The sequence below is a fragment of the Lipotes vexillifer genome, unplaced genomic scaffold (assembly GCF_000442215.2).
Source record: "Lipotes vexillifer unplaced genomic scaffold, Lipotes_vexillifer_v1.1 scaffold302, whole genome shotgun sequence".
NCBI classification, from domain to species: Eukaryota; Metazoa; Chordata; class Mammalia; order Artiodactyla; family Lipotidae; genus Lipotes; species Lipotes vexillifer.
In genome coordinates this window covers 2,025,392-2,042,822 of record NW_006798913.1, presented here as the reverse complement: position 1 = coordinate 2,042,822, position 17,431 = coordinate 2,025,392, and the positions used below count along the sequence as shown (strand labels likewise).

The following is a 17,431-nucleotide window of genomic DNA, read 5'->3' as shown; positions in this document are numbered from 1 at the left end:
CCTACACAGGGGGGATTCTGACGTAAACAGTCCGGTCTGCTCAGCGGCTTGCCCATTTTGGAGACAGTTAAAACAAATATTGCAGCTCTTGACACAGAAAGTGGGAAATAAGGCAACGCATCTTTCAGCAAAGCACACTTCTGAACAGAACTATAAAGTGTCTCCAGCCCAAGGACGCATCTCACATAACACACGTCGTCATAGATGAGGTGTTTAAGGCCAGCAGCAGGGCACCGGTCTACTTTGCAACCCTCCCTTTACCTGGTGGTTTGAGAATGATTCTCAAAAATAAAGTGCATCAAGAGCAGAGAACAGAAGTCTCCTTCATCCTCCTACCCAGAAAGGCCCCCAGAGATCCCTTTCACATACTCCAAAACACAGAAAAAAGAAAACAAATAATACACTTAACAGTGGCTCAAACACTTAGAACATTCCATTGTCGGTCCATTTCCCTTTTTATTCTAATTTTGCATCTGAGATTTCCAGGTTAAAATTTCCAAAGGAGCCAGCATCTTAACCGGCTGAGTGTTAATTTCAGCAGTGCTCTGGTTAACTGTAATCCACTTAAAGACGGCCTGCAAAACTCCATCTCTTTTATAAATAAACCAAGGTTCAGAAACTTAAAAGACAAACCCAGGGACCATGGACTGTTCCAATGAAGGCACAGAACAAGTCTTCAGAGAAAAATAAGTTAAGTCTAATGCGGTAAGAAAGTTCAAATTTTCTTTTACTCTTTTTGGGAGTAGCTATAAATAATCTTGATTCGAAAGGCAGTCTTTCTACCCATATTAAGCTTCTTCGAGACTATTCAGAATTATCCAAAGAGGAAAAAATAGGCTTTTGGGCGGCCAGGCCAGTACAATCCAGCGACCGTTTAAAGTAAACAGAAAGCACGGTGTACTATAAACTCCCCTTAAAAAAAAAAAAAAAAAAAAAAAGCCATTTTCAAAGACTCTTATCTGATCCTCCTTAAGACGACGGATCCACCTGAGGCAACTGCAGCAGAGAAGAGCTCCGGGCTTCCTCTAAGGCTCGGGCTGCTGGGACCCCGCCGGCCTTGAAAGGCGCAGCTGGAGGCGGCGGGCGGGCGTCCCGAGCCCGGGCGCTCCCGGGGGCGCATCTGCCGCGCGCCCCTCGCCGCCGCGGGGCCCGGGCTCCCACTCCGCCGCTACGCGCTCCCGAGACCAGACTCCGTGGGCATATCCCCCGGACTCAGGCCCCGTCCGGCCGGGAGCCCTCGAGCCTTTGAGGGGGAGGTGCCCAGAGGCGGGCGGCTGCGAGGCAACCGCCTGGTGGTGACATCAGCGCGAACCAGACCCGGTCCTGGAGGCGCGGGGAGGGCGGCGCGGGTTCGCGTATCTGGTAACTGGGGAGGTGGGGGAGGGGCGAGCAGAGGCGGAACAGACACCAGGAGCCCAGCCGGGACTGCACCCCTGGGAATAGGAAACAGGGATAAGGGCTAACAGGTCCCCATCCTTCAGCTGAAACCATACTCCCGTGCGCTGCAGCTGCGGACTCTTAGACGTTTAGTGTCTGCGAATGCAGAGCGCGCATCACTTTCAAGTCGACTCTTGTGTCATTCTTTTTAAAACCCAAGTTCAAGTAGAACTGTTCTCCAGAGTCAATTATTCCTAAGCTTCTTCGAGAAGAATATGAATATTAGCGGACATGAATATTAGTCGTTACTAATAACCATGCATTCCTCTTGAATTTGATGCAAGGCTCAGGCGAAGATCGAGGGCAGTTAAATGACTCTGGATATTTCATTAACAAAATCACATCCACTTTTTTTAATCTACTGAATAAACACTCTTTAAAAATGCTGTTTGAAAATTAACTCAGCAAGCCAAACCTTAGCCTTTGGGTGGTGGTGGGGGAAATTTCATAGATTCATTTAAATAAAGTAAAATCTATCCATTCCTTATCTTATGAAATAAGCAACCATGCCAGAGTAGCAGAAAGAGGGCAGATTTTCTTTCCTCAATCTCACAAAATAATCATTTGAACATAAGTAAAACTGTGCTGGTCCCAAGTGAAGACAGTTCTATTAAAAACAACCCTATACTTTCTCTGATAATTTTACAGAAAAGATGTGGGATGGACCTTTTGTACCTTTCATGAGAAAATATTCCAAAATGATTTTTATAAACCTAAGAACTGAATCTTTAAAAAAAAAATCTATCCATAACTGGAACTCTACAGGTTACACACCCATTCAACAATTATTACATACAACTCAGTATATGGCCATCATGAAGTTGGAAAAAATATCTATAGCCAACTATAAGGGAATATATACATAATAAACAACCCATCAACATGATAATATCAATGCCCACTCTTCAGAGTCAAGAAGTGAAATACTGCAACAAGCACTTGATCCTGTCTAAGCACACAGGCTGTTGTGACATGTGGATCATAAGACAAAGAAAAACGTGCCCACAGTTACCACGTTTGAACAGTGGGTCGTGCACTAGGCTGGAATCAGCAGAAACTAAGGGTTTGACTGTCAGTTGCCACTACCTTCCCATATAAGCTATTTATTCATGGCTACATGAATAATAAAGTTTCCACAGAATGTGGACCAGGGCCTTTCTCTAAACAGAGATCCTCCCAGAACTTTTCATAAGAAAAAATGGCCCTAATTTTGCCTAACTTAGGCTCTAACTCTGGATCATTAGCACAATTCTATTCTAGTCTTCTAACCTTCTGTAAAGCTAAGAACAGCAACCTCACATTTCAGGTGGATAGTACACTTTTAAAGCTACATAGACAATTCATTCATAAACTCAACCATTCATCAAACAGTGCCCACTATTGCCAAACAGCACAGAGAGCCCTGGCAAAGTGCTGGTGCCCAGAGATGCAGCACCCCCCGCCCCTTCATGGCTTACAGTAAAGTGGAGAATATGGATGAGAAAGTGAGCAGAGTACAGCTGGGAAGCAGGAAGTGCTATGGGAAAATGTCCTCTAGTTGATTATGTTTAAGGATGTGCCATTTATTTAATAATTGAATTCCTATTTTATTAAGCTGATTTCAACTAACTCTACAAAGGACGATCCCAATAGATTCTGATTCAAATTGAAATTTGTACTCTTAATATTACATTGGTATTGATGACAACAACTTGCATATTTATCTTCGTGACTTGGAATCAGATTCCAAAGATCTATCTGGATAACATAAAAACTCACATTTAGAGCAGAACTGGACTGGCTGACCTTTTCTTCCTAAATTTGGCTTATGCAGCTACTTTCAATGCTATGGTCTCTAAAGTTAGTAAAATCGAGATGTACTGAATTGTGTTAAATGCTAATCGTGATACCTAGCTCTCTCACATTTTCGTAAGAGAGAAATACACAATGAATAAAATGAGCAAGGTTTTTCTGAAAAGTAGTCAACAGTATTATTTCATACATACAGAAATCGCAATGTTAAACTGGTCTCAAAACATAACTTTACACAGCCTACTAGATGTGATTCAGTTAAAAAATCATCTAAAGGCAGATGATTTTAGAAAAGTACACAAATACTAATTGAATTATAAGCAAAACAGTATAATTTTCTCATTCTGTATTTCTAAAATTAAATTAAATCTTTTAAAAAGAAAAGTTCCTGAAAAATCTTACCACAAAGTACAATGATCCACAACATAGAAAAGGTAAAAGACTAATTTTACCAACTGAAACATGGAGTTTTTAGAGCTGAAAGGCCAGAGATATTAGGAAGTTCAAGTGCAGTAAGTGGACAATGTTTGTGACTAAATGCACTATTATCCATAAAAACTGACCAAAGTATCTTCCTGGCCCAGTTGCTCCTGAAATATGGATTAGAAGCCAAACAAGAGATGTGTTTTTTTGCTGTGAGTACAAAACTAGGCCTTAGAAACAACAGTTTCTATTATTCTTTCTAAAATAGATATGCCATTAGCTCAGGAAAACGGAAAGCAACCTGTGTCCTTAGTTTTCAAACTGATAAACAACTTCACATAAATGGGTCAAGGGTTTTCAAGGATGGTCATCAGATGAACATGCAGTAGCTATTTATTTCAGTGGAAAATAATTTACATTTGAAGGAAAATAGGATATTCAGACCCCATGACAAAAGCAAACAAATTCAGAAACACTTAATAGGGTGACTGATCTTGATGGGAATTTATCTTGAATGTTAAGTAGGATCTGCAATATGCATTCCTCTTCTTCCTGGAAGTTACCATCACAGCATTTACCTACCCGAAGCTATTATTTAATGAATGATTACAGACCTAGAGAAACATTTTAAAAACATTAACCCATCAAATTTTCTTATCAAGAAACCAACGCATCATTTCGAAACAACAAAGCAAATTCCTCCCTCTCTGCTCCCATTTCACACACACACACACACACACACACACACACACACACACACCCCTTTAAGCAACTTTCCATGAGAGTAAAATAAATTATGTAGATCTCCTTTTATCTAAGCAAGGCTCATGATAATGACAGGAGATGCTACAGCCTGGCACTTTGTGTGTGCCAGTGGGTGTGTCTGGGCTGGGGGTGGCGGGGAGAACCACTTTAAAATGAAGATACAAATTTATCCAGTTAACAACAAAACCCCCAAAAAATCCCCTGGTATAAAATCTCTGGCTGGAACTGCATTCAGAACAACCTACATGAACTCCTTGTTTTTTTTTTTTTTTTTTTTTTAAACTGGAATATAGTTGAGTTACAATGTTGTGTTAGTTTTAGGTGCACAGCAAAGAAGTGACTCAGTTATATACATATAACTGAATATATATAGTATATATATACCATTTATGACAAGTTATTGAATATAGTTCCCTGTGCTATAGTAAGTCCTGTTGTTCATTTTATATAGTATAGTAGTATGTATCTGCTAATCCCAAACTCCTAACTTGTCCCTCCCTCCCTCTTTTCTTCCCCTTTGGTAACCGTAAGTTTGTTTTCTACGTCTAACTCCTGGATCTTAAATGAAGCCATAGGAGTTAAGAGGCCACATGACACCAAGAGCATGACATTAGTTAGAAGCAAACATGGAAAGAGCCCTCGTGCCATGTTCCCCAACAGGACAGCCTTTTGGAGTAGGAAGGAGGCCCCACCGGCTCTGCTGGTGTGTGTGGTGGGACCATGGAGTCTTACGAACCTTGCCATCACATCAGCGCCATCGTAGTGGCCTCATGCAGCCTCTGCTTTGGTGGGCCTTTTCTGTTGCCCAGCATAGGTGATATTTTTTCTTCCTAACATCTTAAAGCCACTCTGATATAGCTGACTGAATAATGTGACCTTCCTACAAAGCCCATGCATCAAAGTACAGTTTCTATAGTGAAAACATTGTCACCTTTAAAAATACCACAGGAAGGTGTTATGAAACCTCCCTGATAACACAGGCTCATTAACAAAAATCCAGTCAAGTAAGAATATTTCCCCAAGAAAAACCTCTTCTGCGACAGCTTTACTGAATTTGCTCCTGTTTTTGACAAAAACAGAGAACAATTTGTCATTGACCTCTATGTAACAATACGAGCCACTGAGAAATCATTATTAAAGCATTCTTTGGACAGTTTAATTTTATCTCTAAAAAATATGGTGACATTACAGAGGTTGTTGTAGGATCATTTAATAAATATCTTAAGAGGATACTTGGAAATTGATTTTTTTCAGCCATACCATTTACAATTAGGACTCAAACCTCCCGGCTTCCCCAGCTTCATGGTGCCTGGCATTCTAGTTCACCCAACATGCACAGGAGGATGCCTGGGTTCCACACTGCCTTCCCTGGACCAGAGAACATTTATCACAGCACAATTACATGTGTTCCGGTCTCTGTCTCTGGTTTCACCTCGGCTTAAAAATTCCCTGCTTTAAGAAATCTTTGGTTCAGAGAGACTTGTACCAGTGATGTGTTCATTTGTGGGAACAAACCGAATGACAACCGGAGCAGCAACTGAGTGGCCAGAAAAAACAGTAAGCAGGTTGTGGGTAAGACTTTTTACCACGGCCTAGATGGAGCTGGGGAGGGTCATATATTTAGCTGGGATGTGACTGTATATGTTCGCTAAAACATCAAGTTTCTGTGCTCTTCACTGAAATGAAATCAATTCAGTGTGGGGATAATTGGCTGTTGATGACATCATAGGAAGGGTGGCATGTATTCCTTGTATAGAGTTGGTATGTCTTTGAAAAGTAAAATAGAAATGTGGAAACGTTAATATTACCTGATAATGTAGTTTAGACTTGAAGATAATCTTGAGCAGGAATCTTTAACAGGAGGTAGGGATGGGGGGACTATTTTCCTTTCTGCCTAGGAATTTATGACAGTGTACACAGAGTTTAATGCAATAATATGGAAGTATAAGTAGAAAAACGGTACTCTGGGTTATCAACAGTAATAGAAAATACCTCAGTCTTTAGACATTTTAGTCCAATGACTAATATTTAGAAGTAGGAAAACAATCCAAATTGTTTAAAAAATCTAGCTAAAGTAACATAAAGGGTAGTACCAATCTCTTTTCAGAAACTTGGAATAGCTTTCACTGACAGTGAATTAGGACTTTTGGTTCAGAACAGCATTTGTTTTCAATCATTATGTTTGGGTTGGTATTAAACATGAATTAATTTTATCCTGTCAAGGACATTAACTGCTGTTTCCTAGGTTAAGTTTAAGGGGGGAAAAAAAAAAGAATGGAACCCAAGAGATCTGTCTTACCTAGTTTAAATAACCCATTATGCTCCCAGTGAATATAACGTACCCCTACTGAGTAACTGGGTAACAGCTATGAAGCTCCAGAAAGACTCTGAAGGCAGCTCATTCTATAGTATGAAAAACTGTCATAAGATTTTACCCATGACATTAGGTTAAACAAAAGCTACCAGGTAGAGTCATGTCAAACTGCATTATATTTCAAAGTCTGTAATGAAAATAGACCCAGTACTTCGGTGCTTTTCTGTTTCATTTTTAGAAACTATAAAATAGCGAAACACTAGTTTTTTACTCAATACAAATTATTCCACTTAAAGCAATTTTTAAAATCTTCCTAAAATATTATGTTAAAACTAATGTCCATGGGCTTCCCTGGTGGCGCAGTGGTTGAGAGTCCGCCTGCCAATGCAGGGGACACGGGTTCGTGCCCCGGTCCAGAAAGATCCCACATGCCGCTGAGCGGCTGGGCCCGTGAGCCATGGCCGCTGAGCCTGCGCGTCCGGAGCCTGTGCTCCGCAACAGGAGAGGCCACAACAGTGAGAGGCCCACATACCGCAAACAAAACAAAACAAAACAAAACAAAACTAATGTCCAACCAAAGCTTAATCTCCAACAAAATCTAAGTGAAGATCTGAATTGAGATAATTTACAACTTCGATCAAGAAAGACATAATCACTAAGACAAGGAAATGTTTGGTGCTGGTGGTAACTGTCATTATCCTCATCACAACATCTAGAGATCCGTTTCTAAGACAACACACACACACATTCACCTCCTGTTATCATAGTGGCTGGCTTTACAGAACACATTCCTTAAGTGAGTGTTCCTGGTGTTCTGGGTTAAAATAAACAATGGCTGATTGACAGACGAATGGATGAAAAAGATTTGGTACATATATACAAAGGAATATTATTCGGCCATAAAAGAGAAGGAAATAATGCCATTTGCAGCAACATGAATGGACCTAGAGATTGTCATATTGAGTGAATTCAGACAGAGAAAGACAAATATCATATGATATTGCTTTTATGCAGAATCTAAAAAAAAATACAAATGAACTTATTTACAAAACAGAAAGAGACTCACAGACATAGAAAACAAATTTATGGTTACCAAAGGGGAAGGGTTGGGGGGGGGGAGGGATAAGTTAGGAACTTGGGATTAACACATACACACTAATATATATAAAATAGATAAACAAAAAGGACCTACGTATAGTGCAGGGAACTATACTCAGTATTATGTAATAACCTATAAGGGAAAAGAATCTGAAAGAGAATATATATATATATATATGTGTGTGTATATATATATATATATATATACACACACACACACACACACACATACATATATATATATATATAAAACTGAATCACTGTACTGTACACCTGAAACAAACACAACATTGTAAATCAACTATACTTCAATTTTAAAAAATCAGAAAAACAAACAAATCAACAACAATGGCTGGTTACTCAGGCCACCCAAATCAGTCTACAGCAAAGATGATTTGAAAATTTCCCAGAGAAGTGTAAGATGTACAACGTGATGAATAAAGTTGACCAAAACACTGCATTATATCCACCAAAACATCCAGGCTCTGACACTTACTACCCATGTGACCTTGGGAAAGTCACTTCCCCTCCCTGGGTCTCTGCTTCCTTACAATACGATGGGGATAATGATAGTACCCAGTTCTCAGGACTGTCAAAAGGATTAAAGACAGTCTAGAGTCATGCTTGACACACAGTAAGCCCATAATAAATGTTAACTGTTGTAACTGTTAGTTTTTAGAACATACACTCGCAAACACACACACACAGAAAACAGAATCAGTGATTGTGTAAGCATCTTTATTTACCATAATATTCTTATTGTTTTTTACCTATGGCACTGGCATATACCAAATGCAGATGACTGCTTGGAAACTTTCATTTCAGTCACTGGGTGTCAAGACACTGAAGGTATGTCATGATATTCTTTATTACTGAATTTCATTGAAATCAGTCAACTCCTTTCAAAGTAATGAGAAAACAAATAGACACAGCACGCCAAGTGGCTTATTTTAGAAGACATGATCACTTTGTTTTTCTTCACAGTCAAATAAAGCAATCTGTGTAACCATGAACAGTAATGATGCTTATTTAGTGCTTTTCAGTTTGCAAAATAATTTCAAAGCAACGCGTGAGCGAGCCCCTCCTATCCCTTGCTTTTGCTTCCTTTCCGAAGACCTCTCCACAAGCAGAGCCATGTTTTTCACTGTCCTCATGCCTGGGGACCCATAGAGGGGGTGTGGACAAAGCAGCAGCACTGATATTATTACTTTTGCTCATTTTCCTATAAGTAGTTGAAGCAGTGAAGAGAGATAAAGGCCTGCTCTCTTTTTCTAAATGAAGTCACAGAAAACCCAAAGAAATGATAACATTTCACAAAAGCATGCTCAACTTTCATCAGTACAAAGACCACCTGATCACTGTCATGGAAGCATTCAAGCTTTGTCAGGTCCCACAGAAAATTCCAGAGACTCACTCCTAAGCACCCCCCTACCCCCTGTCTTCCAAGCAGCAACTGCCACAGAACTTTGTTTTTCTAACAGACAGTTCTCTTATATGAAATCTTTATTTTGCAAACCACAGTGTGAAAGTGTGACAGAGTAATGAAGTTAAATCAACAGTGAGGCAGCTTCCTTCTCCTTCCAGAATCAAGACCCAAATACAGAACCGCAGGTTCTTAAGCCCTGAAGAAACTGGGTTTCAAAGGCACTCTATAAACAGCAAACAACCATAATATAACAAAGAAGAAAAAGAAGCTACTTTGAAGTTACTTTTCAAAATTCAGTCACCTAAAAATAACACCACGAAAGAGAAACAAAGGAAAGACTTTGTCAAGTAAAACAGCACAGAATTCAGGAGGTCTATTTGATTTATATTCATTTCTCCTGGGAAATGATTTGTTGTTTTGCAAATTCTGTTTCTATTTGATCTTATTTGATGCTCCACGGGCTGGTGGTGGGACTCAGCATCACACCAGCCTTTACTGGAAAGTAAAACTTACCTCATGAATAGAACAGGATCCCCTGCAACCCTACAGGTTCCTGTCAGCCCTGTGCAGCAAAGTCTGGACAGCTAGGACCCTCCCTGTGCAGGTGACCCTCTCTCTGTCCCCAACGAGATGCGAGTCCTGCACTTGCTACCCTAAGCGGGTCCACATCGCTGACCCTGGACCTGGCCCACCCTCTCCTCCGACTCCATCATCAGGCATCACTGGGTGCTGCCGGGCAGTACACATTTCTCATCCCCAAGGCGCTCAGAGTCCCATCAGAAATAATTTACTCCCAATCGTCTGGGGCCAGGATTACAACAGGGAACTCTACCCTGCCTTTTTTTTTTTTTTTTTTTTTTTAATCCAGTTACATTTAACGTAGTTAACGATATGTATATTCCTATTATCATTCTCTTAATTGTTTTGTTATTGTAGGTCTTCTCCTTCTCTTGTGTTTTCTGCCTAGAGAAGTTCCTTTAGCATTTGTTGTAAAGCTGGTTTGGTTGTGGGAAAGAGCAGGAAAAGACTATAATTCACCACGAAAGAAAACGCTGGGACACAAACACGAAGAGAGCACACTTTTGATGTGATGGATGGGCCTCCATGGTTGAGTTTAAAACACGGACGTGGTCACTCCAGAGGGCAGCTGTGAGTGACATCAGAAACAGACACCAGCTTTCCAAGCACCCTTTGACCTCCTAATTCATCACAGGCCTTATCCCATGAGGGCCCAAAGCCCCAGGAAGCTTGGACTCACCCCACGTACCTGGATATCCCCTCCGCCCACGGATGCTCATTTAAGCTCCAACACTGCATGACAATCCTACTTGAAGATGCTACAAAATAGGCCATCTCCTTCTATACCTATCAGTAATGTCTTTGAATAACCAAAATGCAGAGTACAAAGGAAGCACTCCCTACCTTGAACACATCAAGCTGTTGGTTAATCAACTCTGTTTCCATGCCAACAGGGCCTTGAGACTCCTCGTGCTCTTCAGCCTTCTGGAGTAGAGTAGAAAATTCCTTGAGTTTGCTGTAGAATTCTTCAAGGCGCATGATGGTCCCTTCCACCTGCTCTTCTCTGGCTTGTGCACGGTCCCGAAGCTTGTTGCACTGTTTGCTTAAAGCCTCCAGGTCCCGTTTGATGCCGACCAGGTCAGGAGAGGCTTCCTCCGTGGCCAGCATCATCTTGCAGGTCTTATTAGCATTGGTGTTGCTTGCAATGAGCGCTTCCAGTTTCTCCAAGAAGGCTTTAATAGCCTCCCTTTGCTTCTGCAGCGTTTCCACATCTCTCCCCACTGGGGCCATGCTGTCCAACTCATCATCAAACTCCGCAAACTGAGAAAACATCTCTCGGATGGTGTTCTGGAAATGGCCGATGCCCTGAAGCTTGGTTTCTAAGAAGGAACACTTTTCATCCACCTGCTGGCTGAGGGTGCTGTGCTCCTGGGCTAAGGCTTCTGCTTGGAAGAGAACCTCGGAGGTGCCCTTGGAGTCGGAGGCCCCCGCCACAAGGTCCTGGGCGAGCCCCTGGGCCAGATCGACCTGAGGCTTCAAGGTCTGAAGGGCTTTCTGCTGAGTCTGCAACACAGTCAGGGACTTACTGCTGTGAGCCTGGGGCCCCAGAGAGTTGTGCATATCTAGCTGTTCCTTTGCACACTGAAGCTGCCTCTGTGCTTCTTTGGAAACTTCTTGAAATTCTTTAAACTTCTGGGACATGTTCTCCAGAAAGAATTTCTTCCTGTGCACTTGCTCGGTGGCCATGTCCACCTTCTGGAGCAGGGTTTCCTTCTCCTCTGCCACCGCCTCTTTGTCCACTTCACAGACACGGAGCAGGCTGCTGGCTGCACTGTTTAGCTGTTCCACCATCCCGAAGTGCTGGTCCCTCTCCTTCTGCAGAGACTTTAACTGGGCAAGAGATTTCTCTGTCTCAGCAGGATCCAAGCTACACTTTATTTCCTTGAGGCTGTTTTGACACCTGTCTATCCATGGCCGGAGCATCTCCACATGTTCTTTATACTTGAGAGCTTTTTCCAGTGAATCTTTCACCCTGTCTTCTCTTTCTTTCACCTGCTTCTGAAATCCATCCCAGTTGGTTTTAATCGTGTTCAGCTGTAACTGTAACGCTACCTTCTCAGACCCTTGTGTTTTTAGTAACAGGTTTTCACCTTCCGCCATGGTTTTCTCATAAATGTGAGACTGGGCGGTCAAAGTTTTCCTGAAGTCTTTCTGATCTTTCATTAATGACTCCAAGACCTCGACTTTGGCTGATATCGGGGGAGATTTGTTCTGTTCTTCCTTCTTGGTATCCAGCCAAGCCTGGAAATCTCTAGACATTTGCTGAAATTGATGAGAGCTGGCACAGGCTGACTGAAGATGCTGGACATGGTTCTCTAAAAAATAAAACCACAGACATGTTTATTTTACATCAAAATGTTGAATAAATCTGCAAAAAGCCAAGAGAAAAACCACCAAATAAATACACAGAATAATCTAAATGCAAGGGCTACTAGCACTGACTATGAGAAACGACAAAAGCGCTTACGTTATGGACAAAGGCGGTGGGGGAAGGGCAAGAAGTGAGGACTACGGCAAGAAAAGAGACAATAGAGGCTGGATACTAGAGCCACCTCCATCCCAGGGCGGAGAAGTGAAAACTGTTCAAAGCTCTAGGTGACGCTGATAAATAATCAATCTCTTATTAAATATGACTTTTCCACCTGTGTGATTTTTTTTCCTTTGGCCCTGCGGCATGCAGGGTCTCAGCTCCCCGACTAGGGACTGAACCCGTGCCCCCTGCAGTGCAAGCGTGGAATCTTACCCACTGGACCGCCGGGGAAGTCTCCACCTGTGTAATTTTTACCCATTACGGAGGCAATGTAAGGCAGCCCATGGGGACGACATGGGTCTGGATCCCAACTCAGCCTCTCAAGAGCTGGAGGGCCTAGGGTGAATGATTAAACCTCTGGGCCTCATTTCCCCAAGTGTGAGCTGGCAACATTGATAGAAGCTGTCGTGGGAATGAGGTAACAGTGCGTGCAAGTAAAGCTCTGAGCTGAATGCCTGTCACGGAAAAGGGTTCCTAACAATAGTCACCATCACTGTAATCATCAGAGTTAGTGTTTGCTATCCATATCACGTCAAAATCAAGGAGTAAGTCTGAAACGGTTGCTATGATCAGTAAACAAATCCAATCAATTATTAAAAAACATAAACTGAGTGCCTAGTGTTACTTGGCAAATGACAAACACAGCAACCAACGGGCTCTCCTCTGGCCTGCCCTTCTCAGGCCCAGGAACTGCTGCTGCTGCCGCCTTGGACCATCCTGGGCTCAGCGGCCACAGAGTGATGGCCACAGCAGGCAAGAGAGGAAATCGTGCATAATGCTTCTCTCTCACATGTTTCTCTGGAAAAGCTTCCATGATGGAGCCAGATGAACTAGCTGTTATCAAGAAAATGATGCCAAGCCTTTTTTAATAACTGTAGTCATCTCCTTTTCTGGTGAAACAAGACTGTTGCATAGCATAAACACTGACACCTTTAAAAACCAATCTGTTTTTTTTTACTGTTTTTTTAAATTGAAGTATAGTTGATTTACAATGTTGTGTTATTTTCTACTGTACAGGAAAGTGATTCAGTTATACATATATACACATTCTTTTTCACATTCTTTTCCATTTTGGTTTATCACAGGAGACTGAATACAGTTCCCTGTGCTATGCGGTAGGTCCCTGTTGGTTATCCATTCTATATAATATCCTACGATAAGCCATAATGGAAAAGAATATTAAAAAAGAATGTATATATATGTATAACTGAGTCACTCTGCTGTACAGAAGAAATTAACACAAGATTGTAAATCAACTCTACATCAATAAAAAAAAATTTTTTTAATAGTTTGCATCTGCTAATCCCAAACTCCCCCCTCCATCTCTCTTCTACCTCCCCTGCCCCTTGGCAACCACAAGTCTGTTCTCTATGTGTGAAAGTCTGTAAAAACCAATCTGGAGTACCTGAAGTTTCCATGGGTCTTTGCGAAGTGGACTTTGCCGGCACGGGGTCCCCCTATCATCTGTGCAGAACCCCCCGCCCCTGCAACACTGTGTGTGCATGTGAACCCAAATCTACCCTCCTTGCATGCACCTCTCACTGCGGGCAGGTTCACTTTAGGGGCCTGGTTTCCCCAACAGCTTGGAAATAGGGAGTTCACTGATCCCTATTTCCAGGAAATACATGCATTCAAAGAAGACACACAAACCTGCTTTTAGTTCAAGATCCTTAAATGATTTTAAGATGCCTTCCAGTTGCCGACTAAGTTCAGCTTTCAAGTACTCTTCTTTAACCAGGGCTGCCAGATCCTCTCCCAGAGCCTGGGCCACTTTGATCTGCTTCGTTTCCTGCTCTATTTCCTGCTTCATTTTCTGGGCTGTTTCCAGCTGCTGGTTCATCGCGTCAGGGTGTGCGCTCCCAGCCACACTGCTGCTGAGTTTATTATCCAAGTCGGCCAGCTTATCGGAAAGGCTTCTCAGCAGGCTTTGATACTGGGTGCTTTTAACAATGGCATGGTCGATCCGGTCACGTCTGTCCCTCAATTGTCCCGTGAGGCTGTCCCATTTTTGGGTCACAGCTGCTAGCTGTTCCTTCACAATCCCGTGGAAGGATGGATGCTCCCCAGGTCTGTGCAGTATGCCCTGACCAGCGACTGTTAGCTGTTCATACTGAGGTTTCCGGGTATCAAATTCTTGCAGGAGAATCTAAGGTAAAGAGGTGATGAGGGCAAGTTAACACACAAATGACTGGATAATTAATTACAGAAAACATACCTTTAAGTTTCTAAACAGACAGAAATGGTAGTTAATTATCTAGTTTTTATTTTATTTTTGTCACTGCTTTTCTAGCTTTTATTTCAAAGGCAGTGCAATTATCGTAAACTAATCCAAAGAGCAATGGCGCTTCACAGAGATTAACATTTTGTCTAAAATAATATCCCCCAAGGGAGACAAAAGAGAATAAATATTTTTGCTAGTGTGGGGAAAAGGAACAAAAGTTCATGTACAAATTTTCACACACCAAGGGAAACACTGCTTTTAGACAAGTTTACATCACACTAACACCAATTTAATTTCTTCCTATTTGCATTTTTCTTTTTACAGGATTGTTTAAATGCTCTATAGCATTTTACACCAAAGGAAATACACAGTGATAACAGTGTTAGGATATACGAACTCATGGTGTATTGATTTACAAAGGTTATTTTAAACATAAGATCGACGTTTACCGTCTTTTTTGTAAAGATTTAGCCAATAAATCATGTCACTCCGAGCGTGCGGGCTCACACTGGCTTTCATTATAAAACGAATGATCCCCAAATGTCCTTCTTTTAGTACAATATTTTACCTATCTCTGGGAGACTATGGATAATTATTTCTCCTCAAATGTTTCTTTATTATCTGTTGTTTCCATCTATTCAGATGAAGAACATACATGCCTAGGACAGCATGTGACTCAACTACCCAGACTGTTGTGTATTTTCAGAGTACGGATCAGCTTCCATGCCCCAAAACCACCACCTGCACAGAAAGAAAGCTCACCGAGACCACAGTGGAGCGCCTGCGATTACGTCTGACTTACAATTTACATATGTTTCTCCCCCTGTGGATTTATCTGCTCATAATTAGATGAGTCTAACTAACCCTGTGGGTTTCAAGGTTCCTCCTCTTCTTCCCTTCTTCTTTCTCTTCTTACTTTGTCTCCCCCACTCAGGGATGTTTTGCATGAGCTTTATAAGTTTCATTATCTACTACCACAATCAAAATGAATAAAACCTCAAAGGAGTCATTTCTAAACAATATACTAGCGTCTCATAAAAATGTTCTTACTTATGCAATCATATTAATACTTCAAAGAAAGTCCTCTTTAACAGGGTCTCTACAAACCACAATATGACTGAAACGATCAAGGGACCTGACCATACTCGTGGGCTCGGTGGACCCCTCAGGGATGCTCCAGAGCTTTGCTTCTCTGGGGGTTTCCCGCCAGCCTCACGACAGTACCTCGTGGGCATCTGACACACTACAAATACCCTCCGAGACAGGCAGAGCACATACCGTCCAAAGTAATGTATTTCTGATGAAAACATCTGTCTTGTTAACTCAGGTAGGACTCACCTGCACCTGCTGCCTTTGTGTGTTCAGCATATTTGGGTCAATCGACAAGGGCCCAAGGACACTGACCATCAGTTCTTTTTCCACAAGCCACTGTTTTAACTGAGCCTCCACAGTCTGGAATTGGGTTAGATTATTTGAGGATTCTTCCAGTTTTTGTCGTCTATCAACCGTTAACTGATTGAGCTCTTGCCACCTAGAATCTAGAAGAAAAAAAGATAAAGGATGAAACAGATGTGTTTTTTTTTTTTGCGGTACATGGACCTCTCACTGTTGTGGCCTCTCCGGTTGCGGAGCACAGGCTCCGGACGCGCAGGCTCAGCAGCCATGGCTCACGGGCCCAGCCGCTCCGCGGCATGTGGGATCTTCCCGGACCGGGGCACGAACCTGTGTCTCCTGCATCAGCAGGCGGACTCTCAACCACTGCGCCACCAGGGAAGCCCAGATGTTTGTTTTTTATACATTTAATACAACTGTATCTATGAAGATTGTAGGACAGGACTCTCCTTACATAGTCAATTAAAAACTAACCTGTGCGTTAATTGCATTTAATGATACAGATTTTATGGTCCCAATGGTTTGTGTCAACTGAAGTGTAAGAAAAATAGATTTGAATCTGATTTTGGAAGATGCTGTAGATTATGGAATATTCCTGAGAACCCTCATTCCTTCTAGAAGTCCTACAGAGTCTGTTTATTCAACTAGAACTGACCCACTAGAACAATGAACATGTATGTGTCCTTTTCTTTAACAGCAAACCTTCAACGACCAGATGGTGGTAAGCGACTCCCAAATGTGTGTATCTACACCCAACCATGCTCTCCTACGCAAATCACACATCAGCAGCCAACTGCTCAGAAGTTACAATAGGAAATCTCACCAACCCCTTAAATTCAATGTTGGAGGAAAAAACTCACGATATTCCTAGCAAAATGGGTAGGTTTTTCCGACTTTTAGACTTCTTTTGAAGGTTATTCTCATGCATGTCATGAAATGCCATAATTCAGGACGTTCTTTCATGACTCTCCTATATCCTCAATCACAAACCCTTAAACCCAGTCCTTCCATTCCCAATACCCAATTCCACATTGGTCCTCACCATGTTTTGCCAAGACCAGTACTTCTCAAGCTGGAGCTGCATCAGAGACCCCTAGAGGGTCTGGTCACACAAGGTGCTGGGCCCACCCCCGGAGGGACTGATCAGCAGGTCTGAAGTGATGTCTGAATGTGCATTTCTAACACGTCCCCAGGGGATGCTCTGCTCTTGCTGCCAGGAGCACCCTTTCCAGAACTGCACACCTAGACCAAGAGCCTTCTAACCAGCTTACCTGCGATTCGTGATCCTCAGCTGCAATGAATTTGGTTCTAAAATAATTTCCCTTAAACGTCACTGAATATGTCACTTCTGGGCTCAAACCCCTCAAAAATTTACTCGTCACCAACTAGATGGCAAAATCTGATGACCTCTGCTTGACCTCCAGGGTCTCCCACAAAAGGGCCCTTGTGTGCTCA

The 17,431-nt window shown here is 42.1% G+C and overlaps 1 protein-coding gene across 3 annotated transcripts in view; it reads right to left on the bottom strand.

The window, feature by feature from the left end:
* The window catches only part of DST (dystonin), a 496,398-nt gene that overhangs the window by 88,716 nt on the left and 390,251 nt on the right, over positions 1-17,431 (bottom strand). For all 3 annotated transcript variants that reach the window (XM_007471189.1, XM_007471190.1, XM_007471191.1), the window contains 3 exons: positions 15,923-16,122; positions 14,014-14,509; positions 10,677-12,148 (listed from right to left, as the gene is read on the bottom strand). In XM_007471189.1, the coding sequence (XP_007471251.1) occupies positions 10,677-12,148; positions 14,014-14,509; positions 15,923-16,122 (2,168 nt within the window). The remainder of the gene's footprint in view (positions 1-10,676; positions 12,149-14,013; positions 14,510-15,922; positions 16,123-17,431) is intronic.